This window comes from Amblyomma mixtum, chromosome 10 (assembly GCF_055824585.1).
Source record: "Amblyomma mixtum isolate Tamu chromosome 10, ASM5582458v1, whole genome shotgun sequence".
NCBI classification, from domain to species: Eukaryota; Metazoa; Arthropoda; class Arachnida; order Ixodida; family Ixodidae; genus Amblyomma; species Amblyomma mixtum.
In genome coordinates, this window is record NC_143021.1 from 138,201,414 (window position 1) to 138,217,445 (window position 16,032).

Sequence of the window (16,032 nt, forward strand, 5' to 3'; positions counted from 1 at the left end):
TCAGCGGTTCTGACCGGTGTACTGCCGAATGAAGTCGATGGCAACATTGTGCAGGAAATCGGTCGCCTTGATTCCGATCGAGAAGTCTACGTGGCGGAACGTTTTCTGAGGGACCACGCGATGCTCGATTAATGGTATCAGGCTAGACACCAGGAGCGCCACGTCTGTGGAGTCGGCCACCTGGTCGCCATCCGATGAAAAGAGCACCACACGTGAGATGTGCTGCAGAGGGTAGGCCGGAGGTGTTGTCTGCGCATAGTTTCACCGACAAGTCACCAATGTCACTATTAGTAAAAAAGCATTTCAAACCATCTGAGCATTTTGATTTGTGTAAACTCAGCACCCATCATTCGGCCGATTTTATTGGGAAAGGACTTGCACCCTCACCAACACAGACAAAGAATCGTGTCGCTCTACGTATTGAGAAAAAAACTCTCTAGGACTCATGCAAGTGAATAAAAGGAAATATCTCGATTGTTAGGCTGTTGATTAAAACCAATCTTGTGGAAATGATAGTCGGACTCATGCGCTTCGTGGTGTAGTAAAAACCGATGTTCGTTGCCTGCAGTGACACCTACGAGTGTAGATCGGCTTTCCAGCGCCCTCCACACTGTTGTCCCCAATAGTACGTTGGCCGTTTACCGAGCGTACTTTAGATCTTCTGCCGTTGACTAGCAACCCGAGGTAGTGCCCAAGCTTGCCCGAGTAATTGGCGTAAGCTCGGGCAAGTGCGGAGAATGGTTGCCGCAGCTGGGTGAGAGGTTTCTCGGGAAGAGAAACGTTGGCCGCAGAATTCCTATAGAACAATCGCCTGCCAGTGCAGTGATGCATAGCTTCACCGCTGCGCCACTGCGCTAGTAGTGATATGAGTACTCGCCGCCAACAATGAATGTTAAGTAATGAAATACCGATTTTGGATATATGGGAATTAACCCACTAAATATCACGTCATACCCTTGATACGGCGCTTAAAGGTGCACTGAAGAGGATTCTAAACTTGTCTTTTTGCCGCGGGAACTCGATCTAAACGTTCCTAGCATTCTTAGAAACTGCAACTTATTGCCCTGTATGGCCGATTTCCCTAATTAAATCGAATTAACGTCCGGCTCCCGCCCTTTTTTTTTGAATTCTGCCTCGTACGATGGGCGGAGTCGACCAACGCGTGAAGTTCCTTACAGCCAGCTCCGTGGAGGCTTTGCTTTCGCTTTATTTTGTTGTTTAGCTTTCCATGAATAAAAAGTATCATTCGCAGATAATATAGCCGCAAAATAAGCCCGCAGAAATAAAAATACGCGCGGTCTATTTGCTACTACGGACTACTACGTATTACTCCGCCGAGGGCAGAGCGGCAAGCCGCCACGGGACTGGGTGAAAGGCACTCCACGCATTGGTCGACTCCGCCCACCGTACGAGGCAGAATTCAAAAAAAAGGGCGGGAGCCGGACGTTAATTCGACTTAATTAGGGAAATTGGCCACACAGGGCAATAAGTCGCAGTTTCTAAGAATGCTACGAACGTGTAGATCGAGTTCCCGCGGCAAAAAGACAAGTTCAGATTCCTCTTCAGTGCACCTTTAAGTGCCCCCTCTAAAATAAGAATGAACATCTGCTTTCGCACATCTACTCTAAATAACTACGTGCTAGTATGAAGCTAGTGTGAAGCTAGGATTGGCGACTAAAATTGCAACGAGTAGTTCAGGGTGCTTGTAGCAAATGGAAAGGAGGGGAAAGTCTGCAAGAACATTTTGGGTAGAACAAGAATTTTCAATTTGTAAAGACTTTGATCGGGATAACCAAAGCTAAACAATGGAAACGCTCTAGCGCACTTATGTTGCATTTAGCTTAACCAGGTAAATTGCGGCCAGTTTTCTTTCAAAATAGCCTATCGCTTCCGTCCATCAAGGCTGTCCAGATGGGTCATTCGCTTTAAAACGCGGAGAGGATTCTTGTAAACGAGTGCAACGGCTCGAAGCCAAACAAGGAAGGGAAAAAACACAGCGCCGTTTTGCCCCTTCCTGTTGGCTTCGAGCCGTTGCACTGGTTTGCAAGACACATGTCTGACCAGCTCGCCCATCAGTTCAGGTTATACAGAGAGGATTCGCTATTCGCAGTGAGTGTCAAGGCAGACTATTGGGAGGTGGTGAGAAACGAATAGGGAGACAAGCTTTTACTGGCTCCTTTTGTAGAGGGTGAAGACAGGAATAAAGGATACAAGACGTAGGCACAGCAAGAGATCAACTATATGACAAATTTAACAAGGCTGTTATGACGTCGAGAGTATCCCATACGCAGACAATAGGTTGTAGTTCCGTGGGAATATTTTGTGGCGATACCATTAAATAACTTCCCCTCAGAGACTAAAACATGGCAGCCAGTACCTGACTATAGCGCCGGCGATTCTCCTCTCTGCCGTAGTCATACATGACGAAATCCTTGGCCCGGTACATCTGTAAAAGTCACAGTTGTCATTTTGTTTGTCAGCTCTGACTCTGAGGCTTGTTGTGCGCCGTAAAACATGGCGGCCTATTTTCAAACCGCACTGACCCTTAGGAGAAATGTTCGGACACTGTTGTTGAAGCGCGCATTAAAAAATGAAATCAAACAACCAGTCGACATTGTGTGCTCTTACAGAGCACTGTTCTCTGACATGTTTAAAAACTTGCGTTGTAAGCCTTCGGACAATGTACGATCATTTTGGGTGTTGAGGGTGCCTTCTAGATACGCCTCACACCAGCCTTCATACTTTCGACAGCAATACATTTGTTTAAATGAACCTTGGATGCCTTGTCGGCTCTGCAACGACCTTCCAGCCATTACTTGTGAGCGGCCATTTGTCCCCTAAACTGCTGGACTAGCATCTCCTCCAACTCCCCTTTACAAGGGTCAAGTTGTGTTGAGCCGCGTACGATATGATGCTGAATATTCAAGGTACATTCGTATGTTCCTCAACAAATTAAGCAGTGGAACACCGACGGTATCGAAAAGGTGGCCATTTCGCTGTCAGTGGAACGGAGAGGCAGTTCTGTAGTGTATCTAGAAGCGAATTCAATCAGTATGAAGCACAAGCCGTACTCTACTCTCCAGGATAGCCTTGAACGTTGTTTTGGCAGTGGTAGTATGTGTTGCAACACATGCAAGTACAAGCAGACGAGCGATATTGGAGGAGCTCTAAAGGCAAGTAGATGGTAGGTGCCTCTTAGACAAAGAACAGCGCAAAAAGACGAGACGAAGGATCAGACACGGTCGAGCGTTGACTAGCAACTGATTGTATCTAATGCGTTAGTGTATAAATACGCAGACGGACAGGTGCGCGGAAACAGGGAAAAGCAACAACGCAAAATCCCTAATCCGGTCATCATGAATTAAGATATACCAACGCGTGGCGAGACAAGGATATTGAAGGCTTGCTTGCACATGAAGCCTCTTTGCGCGCAATGGCAAGGCCTTCATAGATTTCCCTCACGCGTTGCTAGCCTATATAGCATTTATGCTATAAGCTATTTAGCGTGTGGTAGGCGATAGCCTAGAAATGGCTGAAAAGTACAGCGGCAGTCGGAGTAGTTATCGCCATTTCAACTCGCATGGTTCTCTCAATGACCATTTCCGTTTTTCTGACATGCCACAACCTTCCACTTTTTTCCTTCAAAATCTACCGTTAAGTCGACTGCATGCGTTGGCTTGTTTAGGTGCTAGCTGGAGTTGGCAAAAGAGATTGCTTCATCCGGAGCACAAAGTACTTGGAACTCAGCAGTTAATGTTACCCTATTGAGTTGAGGGCATTACTGACTGTTTCTACTGATGCCCTAGCGGAGCAATTATTCGAGGTTTTTATGCCCTAACGAAAATAATGAAATGGACTAGACCTAAATGGGACTTGCGTGACGAAAAAGTTCGCTTACGATAAAATTTATGAGGGGTGAACGTCCAAAAGCGACTCAAGTAATCAGGGACGCCGTAGTGAAGTGTTCCGGCAATTTCGGCCACCTCGGGTTCTTCAACGTGCACTGACATCGCACAGTACACGGCCCTCTAGAATTTCGCCTCCATCGAAATTCAGCCGCCGCGGTCGTGATCGAACTCGACGCTTTCGGGCCAGCAGCCGACTGCCATAACCACTGAGCCATCGTGGCGGGGCATTCGCTTACAGTAAAAACCCGCATTTCTAAACGAAGGAACCCAGCCAGGGTGACCCAGAGACTCAGCATGGCAGATAAGAATTCTGGATACTGACGTATTCTCGAATGAATTAGAACTTGGTTAACTGGAAATGCGTTTGAGAGAAATCTGTGCCATGAATGTAGCCTGCGGGACATGGTGCATTATTTGTGGCGTGAATGGTATTCGAGTTCAATAGTTACATAGTACTAGTGTAATAATTGCAATAGTTTAGTTTGGTTTGGTTTATTGGGGTATAACGTCCCGAAGGCTCCGGAACTTTCAACCACCTGCGGTTCATTAACGTGCAGTGACATGGCAGAGCACACGGGCCTATAGAATTTCGCCTCCATCGAAATTCGGCCCTCGCGGCCGGGATCAAACGCGTGTCTTTTGGATCAGCAGCCGAGCGCCGTAACCACTGAGCCACCGCAGCGAGGCAATCATAATTAAGCTACCCGTTAAGCTTGGATGCAGACTGTTACGTTCAGCTTGTTATGCGCAACTGTGAAGCTCCGTGAGCACCGTTTGAAAAAGTTGAATCAGAATATTAGCTAAACCAGCGCTGCTTCAAGAACACTCCTAGCACACTTAGGCCTCCTGGTTGTTTAACCAAAAAGTTTAGAGAGAAAAGGTATGGAAGACATAAAAAAGGTTTTCATTTGGAGGCTGCTTTCGACTGACGAATAAAGGTGCGATGCAGGATGCGATGGGCATCAACCAAGGAAACATGCAGTCTTTTTTAATAGCTCGAGTTATTAATCTATCTGGGGCTGATTCAACTCGCATGCACTTGAACTTGAAAGACAGTATAAGTGAAAAAGAGGAAAACAGTGACTCACAGTGTTTGCCGATTCATTTGCGCACTTATCCAGATTAAGGATGTACTTAAGCTCGTGTTCGCAAAGCGCCACATAAAACATTTATCATCGGTTTCTGTTCTCGAAATATAGACTGTGGCCGCACTTCTAGGTTTCGAGTTGCAATCAACTAGTTACTGACGTTACATCACCTCTACGTGCACTGAAGCATATGCGTGCGTTCTCCTCGCTAGGAAAAGATTCAGCCCTTGCTTTATCCAATCAATTTTATTCTTTCGGCGCCCAGTATATAGAGCGCAGCGTCATAATAACCGCGGCTGCAGACTTCTTTCGTCACACACGCACTCTGTCTGCCAGGGGCGCAGAAATTATTAAGATTTTCATTTCTTCGCCTGATTACAGATTGTCAAAGTCTCTTGTGCTGCGAAAGGAGAAGCGGTCAGCAATGTTCGCTGAGAAGTGAAATAATTTTAACGAGCTAATTTCTTTCTGCAGGGCCGTCGCGGTGGCTCAGCGGTTATGGTGCGCAGCTGCTGACCCAAAACACGCGGGTTCGATCCCGGCCGCGGCGGCTAGAATTTCTTTGGAGGAGAAATTCTAGAGGCCCGTGTGCTGTGCGATGTCAGTGCACGTTAAAGAACCCCAGGTGGTCGAAATTTCCGGAGCCCTCCACTACGGCGTCTCTCATAGCCTCAGTCGCTTTGGGAAGTTAAACCCCATAAACCAAACCATCTTTCTGCAGGCCGATGTAGACATTCTTCTTGAAATGCGACTCATTTTTCTCCGTTCTAATATGAAGATTTCAAGCGTAGCGCCAGTGTTTCAGCTCAAACCTTCTCAGCAGCCTACTGTTATGGCAGATTCTGTAGCTAGCGTACATAGTAGAAAGCTCGCAATGTCTTGCGTTAATTGACAGGGTCTATTGGAGAGATATGGGAGAGGCCTTTGCCTTGCATTGGGCGTAGTCAGGCTGATGATAATGATGATGATTCTTGTAAGCGTAAAATGAGGCGCTCAAGATTCGCCTAATCTTGTCAAAAAGATACTGCCCTAAGAGTGCTAAAGGTAAGTTGCTAGACCACCGCGCGAAAGAGGCGCAGTCACATATAGCTTTATGCATTAAGAAGGCAATATGACGGAAAAATTATGGTCAGAAACGAACTATAGCGAACTTTCTCTAGACTAATGAGCAGCACTTCCCAGCATGGTCGCCTTCAAGTAGTACAAGCGCCGCACCCATGGTCACCGAATGTGGTTCGCTCTGCGCAGAAACCTTCAACCTGTTTGATTGGGCGGTTAGGTACCTAACATTTTAGTGTCCATGGCTCTCCATGTACCATGACGAGATTGCCGAGAAAATCTTATGTGTTGCATGTTTTACTCGGCGCGACTGTAGGGCAGTGGTCCTTGAATCACGTGCCCAAAGCAACGTTCTCGGTCCGATGAAAGCGTACTACCATACGCATCATACACTTGCAAAAGACATAAAACAAATGCCAATAATTTTAGTTCTCTATCTCAAAGCACATTTCTGAAAGCAGAATCTAAATGTCAGATGCCAGATGTCCAAAAGGCACGCTGTGATATCGGTGACAAAGCTATCCAAGGTTTTTCAAGGACGTGCTCCTACATGAGTAGACAATAGGAAAGCTCCGAATTCTTTTGCGCATTCATTGCGCTTGAGAATCTTAGTCGAGGTATTACGTTTTTCGGCGTCCTGAAATAGGCTTTTGCTAATTTTATTTGAAAAGTAATTATAGTAACCTAAACTAATTCAGCAGTATTTTACATTAATGTCATTCTGTACTTACATTGCGTGGTCATTACTGGGGTAAGTATTACGAGACCCTAGGCATAACGAGTCGGTCATTTTCCTCCCCTTGTGTCCTCCATAGCTTAACGAGAGCCTCGGTTCTAGCAGTCTTAATGCCATAGGTAGCGTAAGAGGGCGCTCTCACAGCCTGCGTACTCAGCATTCGACCACGTTCCACGTCACACTGTCGCGAATAAAGGACGCACTTCATCCGCCGCTATGAAGGAGTGTGGCGCTGGTGAACACTCTCGAAGTTTGTTTGCACGCATCATAAATACCTTCGAAAGCAGAATACTTCACCGTAGCTCAGTTCGTACAGCACCGGGTGCGAAATTAGAACGTCATGCGTTCACCGATACATGTGATTGTTTTCCTTCTGCTTTCTAATCAGTTATTTTCGAGTGACACAAGAAATATACAATTAACCTCCCATTAATCGACACCATTAAAAAGTAGAAAAAAACTCTTCTCTTTCGTTTCTGGCTGATGGCTTTCTTCGTATAGAGAAAAAGGGCATTGTCACAATAACGTTGCTCGACCGCCAGGTTACCAGAACATACAGCAGGTAATACAGCAAACCATAATATAATATACAGAATTATAGTAAACTTAATACTAGATAAAACCCATATCCGTTCCATATATTCGAAGCAACATAAACATGATATTTGTTTTTTTTTCCAGTCCGTATGTTATTTTGATAGGTGCAAAGCCTCCTGCCTCCTGCAAGAAATTCTCTGAAAGAACAACGTTTTAGGTTCGCGTGGAGTTTGCGAATGTTCACCTGGTAGTAATGGAGGAAGTTCTGTACGGTGGTTCCGAGTGGATAATGGCCTACGTACACCGGCAGTCGGGTCTGCAAAACACGACAGACTGAAGATTATACACTTTGGCTGTAGTGCCACAGATATTGGGAGCGCTGTGACTGGGTTGCAGTAATTCCACTACGAGATAAATTGCGTGTTTCTGGAACGGTGGGTAAGCATGGCTTTGAAACGCAGTCCCTAACTCGAGATTTTGGTGGTAAGAATCGTGGAGGGGCCATGCATACTACTTGAAATGCATTAATGTTGAATGTCCCACAAAATTTTGAGCACCGCCGAAATAAATCGTGCAGCACGGAACATTCTGCTTGTATTTATGATATATTCTCGCACAAAAAAGGATCTGGGCAATGCGAAGCGATGGGTTTTAAGAAAAGATGAAAAAGCAAGATGCGACATGTCGATTCTCATCCTTCGGGGTTCCATCTTAGTCGCGTTCTAGGAGGAACAACTATATCTCGGTTATGTGGCTTGCTGAGCCGTTCGAAACGCCTTCTGCAGTTTCAGCTCTGACTAGAATTTGTTTGCACCGCTAGTATTGCGAATACAAGGTCGCACCCATCCCAGCAATCAGTTGGCCTTTTCTGCCTCCATTACTGTTGACAAATAAATTCGGAGCTGCTCTCGAACTCCACACCAGCATCTGGAAAATTAATATTGGCCGATCCTAGCGAGGTTATGCCTGCAACCTGTGCAAGTGCCCTTGAGACCGGGGTGTCCATTATTAAGGTTGCTGCTCTTTTTTTCGTTCTTACCTCGTTCAGCTGATACGGACTGCTGAAGGCAGTGAGTGTGATAGCCAGAGAGCACGTCTGCCCGCTGAGGAAGTCACACAGTTGTGATAAAAGCTCCGACAGGCCTTCATTTGCGCCGATGTAGCCAGCCCTAGTCAACGGGTAGGCAATGGCCTGCGATACGGAGGAAATAATCTTTGATGCAGTAGTTGGTATAGTTCGCATTATTGAGAGGAAACAAAGAGGGCAGAACTTTGATGTCAAATCTAGTTCAAAATGTAACTGCGCTTTTTGTTCCTGGTAGGTAATGCATATTACCTCTTTCGGTGAGTAGCACATTTTGCATACTGTTTGGAAGAGACAATGGTTGCCAACTGCGGACTTATGTGTTTCGGCTCTGTTCTATAACAGCTCTTGCAGAGTAAGCTGAATATAAACTCAGTCTATAAACTCAGACAGAACCAATTTCACTAACGACACTACTACTGCAATCACAATCATGGCATTCTGCGGCAGAATAAACTTCTGCAGAGGCACTTAGGACTGCTCACGTGTGATAGTGCGGAAGCATTGTAGTGCTCAGTCATGCTACTTTGCTGAATGACTTTAAGACATGACTATGACTTCTAGGCATGTCTGTGCATTCTTTGTGAAATTTTTATACACATTGCATTGCCTTACTTGCAAAGCTCTGAGTCATACTACATTGTAGAATGATTATGAGTCATGAGTCATTATTATTACTACGGATAGAGAGCACCCATAGTTTGCACAAATTTTACACACCTTACATTATGCTACTTGCAATGTTCTGAGTGATTATTCGTTGCAGAGGGACTATGAGGGATGACTTTCATAAGTCATAGTGCGTTACGTTTAATCATTCATGATTATACACGTCGTCAGGTTACATGTGTTGTGACGTACACCAGCGTATTACAACATTAGAATTGCGGGCCATGGACGGCGGACGGCTTTTGTTCCCGTGAGAGAAAAAGTTTTCAGGTTCATAGTAAAAGAAAGAAAAGGGTGCTTCACATAAATGAGTTACGAGACGTGTTTGCACATTTATTATTTTCCGCGTGCAGTAAGGGCTTTGGACATGACGCCATCTTCAGTTGTGGAAACATTTGTGAGCAGAATTTATTTGCCCACCCTTTGAAACTCTTACGGCTAACAATGACTCAAAAGATAACGTGATATTGATGTTGTTTAGGTCGGTAATCATTTTCGAAAACGATAATTTTTGTGTTCAATGCACACATTCATTACTTTTTCCGCATTCATTAAAAGCATGAGCGGCAGAAATGACCTCAAACACCTTCTGGGCTCTCAGTTTATACCAGCACAAAGAATTATTTCTTCTTTTTTTGTAAAAAACAAGTCACTCTGCAGAAACTATATCTACATGTTCACGATGGAAGCAGTTAGATACCTGTGGGCGAGATATACAACCAAATGTTTTTTAATTGTTTTTGAGTAGTGCACCAAAAGAAATTCCTGAAATACAGAATAGTTCAGCTCATAAATTAAAATCATGGAATTAATTCTATGTAATCTTGAATAACCAAGTGTTCACAGTTAACTAAATACAAAAACCAGCGCATACACTTAGGCACGATGTTTGAGAATGTTTTGCTGTTTATTGCAGCGTCGTTCTTCTCAAACGGTGTACTTTGAGCCGATTACCAGAGTGCAAGGCAAGTGATCAAACTTGTTTTGAGGCTTGAAAGCTATCCGTTCACATCGAATAAAAAAACATAATTACCATAAACAAAAAACTGCCCTTATTTGTGTTCTGTCTCGTTTAGTTCCGCCTTCCTCCCGTAGCTATGTGCACCATGCTGGGTGCCCGTCACGACAAAAGTGATTACTTACAGCAATTGCCGGTGTAAATGGTATCAGTAGTGACAGCGGAGGTCCCAAATGGCTAACGTTCGCTACAGGACCGTATCCCACGACAAGTTCAACCTGCAGATGCAAGAAATTTGTTCTTTTCTTTAACAAAACATTTCAAGCAATCAACCCGCTAGGTTAGCGCAGTGCTCTTCAGTTCTAATTGAGCTCCGAAGCCTCCTCGGTTCACAGAAGCCTTTTTTATTTCTAAGTGGTTCCGCCTCTATTCGAAACCACTAATTATCAGGAATCTAATAGGGCCTAAAATGATGTGTAGGAACAAAGCATGCATCATTTGTTTTGAATTTTTGTCTTTGTTTTGGTATAGAGTGTAGGCATTAGAGGGATCGTTAGCTTAACTTCTTTTAGTAAGGTGGCATCAACAAGTCGGATAACGGCCACATAAAGAGCGTTTTCCGCAAGAAACAACTTGGGAGATATTGAGGATTGCAGAATGAAGTGAACACATAAATCCCATGAAAGCTATATGTTATAGTACCGGGAAACGCGCCGTTTTTTGCAAACAAACATTTAGGTAGTTTATTTTATTATATAATAAAAAAATCCACCAACAAAGTATAAGCACTACCAAAACTCAACTCTTTTCATCCGTCATCTCATTAAAGGAGTAGGGATGACTACGGTCCTTTCTGAAAAGGAGAGGAAGTAAAGTGCTGATATTCACGATAACACTGCAGCCAGAAATAAAAGATTTCCAAGCGGGTGTTGCCCATTGCGAATATTGTTACTTCATTTGATTCACTTAGTGAATATCAGTGTTTTTCCAGGCAATGGAAAGCTTAGTTTGTGCACTTAAAATATTTCAAGCGGTCATTATATTTCGAAGAAAAAGAACATCCTCATTGACACCTACTTTGTCGTTGTACTCCGGGCGTGTGGAGAGCAGCACCAGAATGGCGGTCACACCTTGGGAATGGCTTAACAGCGTCACTTTCGAGGCACCGGTGGCTTCGAGAACAAGGTTGATGCTTGCAGCCAAGTCGTAGCGTCCGATCTCGTCGAAGCTGCAGGCGCACTCATTCCAATTAGCTTGAGAGCTTTCGTGCATTCGAGCCATCAGTGAATATTTTCAATTAGTATCGTAGAACCTCACAAAGCAACGCTCAGTAAACGTCTGTGAGGTGCGACACAGGCGCCATCAGATATTTTCTGCTGCCAGCAGTAAAACGCTTCAGAGGGGACACTGTATAACCAGGAAGGACGAAACAAGAACGATACGAGGTCTTCCCATAATTTCTTCTGTCGGACACTGAAACACACGGCCGGCTGTTAATTCTGAGCATTAAAAATCCTGCCCAGGTTGCCATTGTTTCAATGCTATTCTCAAGTCCAGCATTCGTCGAGAAAAATTTTGAATATTGGAATATTCTGAAGTCCTGTTAAGAAAATATTCAAGGAAATGGCCCACTCTTTCAATGCGCCGCAAAATCTTTTAAATTGTCTGCATTGGTTGGATCTGGTAGTTGACTGCCGTATAAAAGCAAGGCGAAACGTTTTTGGTGACAGCAAATAAGTTCGTATAAAAAAAATGCAAGCCTGCCGAGAGGGAATCTAATTACATGGATTGTTATAAAGAAATGCTAAAATGTTAAAACTTGCGTTCATAAAGTCTTTCCTGTTGGAAATATTGTGGTAGAGTTTTAAGGTATCTATACCGAATGGACAAAGGAAAGCATCTGTTTAGCGTGGTTGGCTGATCGCTTTGCTGTGATGGACCGTCCGCACGTCTGGTCACGGTATTAGGCAGTAGTGAAGGGTGGTTCACTGAGATGGGGAAAGCGCCGGCGACAAAGACTCTTGCACAAGTAAACGAAAAACGAGAACAGAAAACTGGGCAAGTTGGAACGGATTCATCTTAAAGCAGCACGAAACACTGGACGCAGTGGAAGAAATAAAAGACGACACGAGCGCTCGTGTCGTAATCGAAAAAGTAGCGCGGCGCGAGGAAGGCTCTCAAAGAGCAGTTCTCCAGCACAAGCGTCAGCTACCCGCGTCGACAGCATTGTTGTCGTTGCAGTGGGCGCATGATCTATTTCATTCCTGTAGTATTAGTAGATGAAGACGATGATATGCAGTGCACAGTGAGAGAGTGCTGCAGCTTTACAAGAGGCGCGCTCGGCTGCGGCAACAGCACTAGCATTTGTGGATAACCCCTTAGGTAGGTTATCCTTAATTGGATTACACAGCCTGTGGAAAACACGCATGATGGATTGACGATGCGAATCTGTTGTTTCCGCTAAAGAGCATTTCTGTAGAATCATTGTACACTTAAAAGAAATGAGAAATGTATGCCCAGACCGTGCATGAACCGGAGTGCTACTCAGTGCTAGTGCTTTGTTGTTCATTGCTTTTCTCTAGTTTGATGTTTCTTAGATGTGTCATGTTATGATGTATTTAATATGTGCTCCGAATTCACTCTTTTCTCGTGCTTCGTTGCTTACGTGTGGTGATGTGCCAGTCTTCTTAATGTTTGTAGGTACCTCATGTACATGAAACATCGAATCATTGTAGTGAATGCTATGTTGAAAAAAAAGCGGAAAAAGCACAGTGCTCTCGGGCAGTGACAAGCGAAGCTAGCCACCATCAGGGTCAAGCTTTGCACAAGCTCGGTGAGCTACTCCGACGTCGTTAAGTAGGGCTTTGTCATTAAAATGATTTCTTTAGAATTACTGACTATGTTCATACAACTTGAAATCGCTCCTGATTCTTGTCATTGATGGTTGTTCCCTTTTATCCACTTCGATGCCCGGAGATAAAAGGGCAAAAACGCGACACCTTATTGTGTGCGTTAGACATGCTACCCCATATGAGGAATTACCTAGGACGCCAACAACAGACATGATGCGGTTCGTACTACCTCCATATTTCTCGACATTAGTGTTTCCCCCCCCCCCCCCCCCTTCCTGGTGGGAGCACTGTAGATTGGTCTTGTCCGTCCATCAGCTACCCTCTGTTTTCTCTCCCCGCCCCATCTCCTAAATCTCTAAATTATCTCGCTTCGACGATTCTCCGCTCCCTCCAGCCTTTAAGAAACATCCCACAATCCTGGCCAGCAAAGTTAGAAAAGGGAGCCTGGGGCGGTGTACTTTTGACGTGGCAGGCGCTGCCTTCTTCAGAGATATGCGCTTAGGTGGTACACGTCGCAGTTCGCATTTTCTGTGGGAAGATATAATGGGCTGCAGAGCCCGGCATACAAAAAAAAAGTTGATAGTCTATGTCGTTGCTGAGAGTAGATGTAAGCATTAAATTCTCTATGAAGGGCTCAGATTCTTCCCGGAAGGCTCATACGCGGCAGCATCAGCATCCGGCGATTGGACCAGCCTTTCGTCTACAGAACATTCCACTGACTTCCCCCATTATGTTCGATCTAAGCATAGCTTGTGGTCTCTTTGGCTGCCTTAGCGGTCTACGCCGCCTCAGTAATATGCGTCCTTTATTAACTATTCACATTAGGAGGTTCTGCCACCAGTAAGTTATCCAGTGGCAGGTGGTAACGTGCCTATTGGTCAATGAACGGACTTGGTATGCTAACTAAACGGATATAGTAGAAAACCTCTCATATAAAGAACCTAAGTATGTCAACTGCAATATATGCCAGCTTTCCCGTGTTAACCTTGGATATAACAAACCATAGTATGTCTTCTCGGATAAAACCAACTTTCGTTTGTTAACCTTGTATATAAAGGCTGTCGTGTGTTAACCTCGTATATAACGAACATTCGTGCGTAAGTTCGCATCTAAGGCACCTTAGTATGCCACTTCGGATATAGGAATTTTCGTGACTGGACCACGGATGTGATAAACTCGCTTATCTCACATAGGATATAACACAACTAGGTGTATCACCTCGGATATAACGAACACGTTGCTGCTAACGCCTTCAAACTACCCGTCAAAGATCACCTAAGATATTTTAGCCGGATAGAGCACTCGGCTTCCTTCGCCGATCCGGTTGCGCTACGTAGAACTGCGTTCTCCCGCTTTTTTTAAGTCCTGGGCTTAGCCCACTCATCTACTCTTGCTGCTTTCGATGTTTCACATGGCTCAACCCTGGCCGCTCTTTGGTTTAATTATCATACATTAACCGTCCCGAATGAACAGACCATCAATAACGAAGACGACAGTTTTCCACACACTGTGTGAAAGGTTATCAGTTGGAGTCCGCGGCACTAGAGGATACGTTGACAGACGAGTGGTCTTAGTTATAGGGAAATGAAGCTGCTCTGTTCATTCATCGAGGTCGGTTTCATCTCGAAATTTTTTCTCCTTGGTGCCAATGTGACAGTAATCGATTAACTTTGGTTTTCGGTTCACCAAGCTCACCGGACGTTTTTCGCCTTAGTTTGGTCAAAATGGGACATAAACCCATTGCACACTAAGATGGGCATCCCTGGAGTGTCACAGCGGACATCTAAACCGCTCTGCATGGAAAAGAGGTATATTTAGAACACAGTGTGTACCTTACCTCCATTTTGCATACTGAGGGTCCTTTTTGGAAAGCGTTACGTGCTTCGTATACCGGTCCGCCTCTCTGGAGCTCATAGACCAGACATCGAAGCCGGCGTCAGCAAGCAGGAATCCTGCAAAGGATATCAGTGATGCTTTTTAAAATAATAACTATAATACGGGCGTCTGCTACATAGGCGACAATGTCGTCTTTTCTCCAGACTACGAGGCCAACCTCGACCGCTTCAAGCGCATTTTACATGCCTCTCCGACGCCTGCCTCTACGCTTAAAGAATGGTCTATGGACTTTCTATAGACTTTTCGTAGACTATATAGCCATCCTTTAGACTTTTCCTTTTGTCTATAGACAGTTTATAGAAAATCTGTAGACTAAAGTCTATAGCTGCTTCAATTTTCTTTTGTCTATAGACAGTCTATAGACACTATGTAGAGTAAGGTCTATAGCTGCCTCAATTTCCTTTCTTCTATAGATGATCTATAGACCCTCTAGACAAAGGTCTATAGCTGCCTCAATTTCCTTCCATCTATATACGGTCTATAGACTCTCTATAAACTATTTCGTTTATTTATTTCGTCTATAGACAATCTATAGACACTCTACAGACTGAGGTCAATAGCTGCCGTAATTTCCGTTTGTCTATAGACGGTCTATAGACTCTCTATAGACTAAAGTCTATAACTAACTCAATTACCTTTCGTCTATAGACTCTCTATAGACTAAAGTCTATAACTAACTCAAATTCCCTTCGTTTATAGAAGGTCTATAGGCTCTCTATAGACTATCAGTATATAGACAAACAAACAGTATAGACAAACATACTGGGTGCAGCAGAGAACCACAGAGCTTTTTAAGACTAAGGTGTCGAGCTGCTACACTGCCTGCTTAGTGATGCACTTGTAGCACCCTGTATAGCTTCCGCTTTACACTGAATGATCAAGTAGGACGCGAACGCCGAAGACCCAAATCTACGGAGACCGAGCACGCTTCACAAGCCGCCAACTCAAGCTATTCTACCTCGATCTGCAGCGCCCACTTTATCTTGAAAAACCAAGTGGGACCGGGACGCCGACTACGCAACTCTGGGGAGACCCTGTATACAACGACTGACATTCTTTCCCGGATTGTCCAGCGCTGCCCGGTGAAGGATCCATCGGACATTGCGGATTTGCCTGGCTTTTTCTACCGCTCGAACTGTACAGCGCTCCCGAGAGCTGTGTGACGCCCAGGCCCCTGCTGCGTACACCGTCACCGCCGTGATCACCGGAGCAATCACAGCTGCACGCCCCTACTGCGCTTGCGCG

General features: G+C 44.8%; 1 protein-coding gene across 1 annotated transcript; it reads right to left on the reverse strand.

Annotated features, from left to right (window-relative positions):
• LOC149327072 (lipase member K-like) lies at positions 1-14,840 on the reverse strand. Its single transcript, XM_089564776.1, has 7 exons — positions 14,729-14,840; positions 11,117-11,267; positions 10,225-10,317; positions 8,368-8,520; positions 7,573-7,644; positions 2,378-2,446; positions 1-249 (listed from the first exon to the last, which is right to left on the reverse strand). The coding sequence occupies exons 1-7, from the start codon at positions 14,803-14,805 to the stop codon at positions 1-3; spliced, it is 864 nt and encodes a 287-aa protein (XP_089420902.1). The 5' UTR covers positions 14,806-14,840.
• Between the last annotated feature and the right edge of the window lie 1,192 nt (positions 14,841-16,032).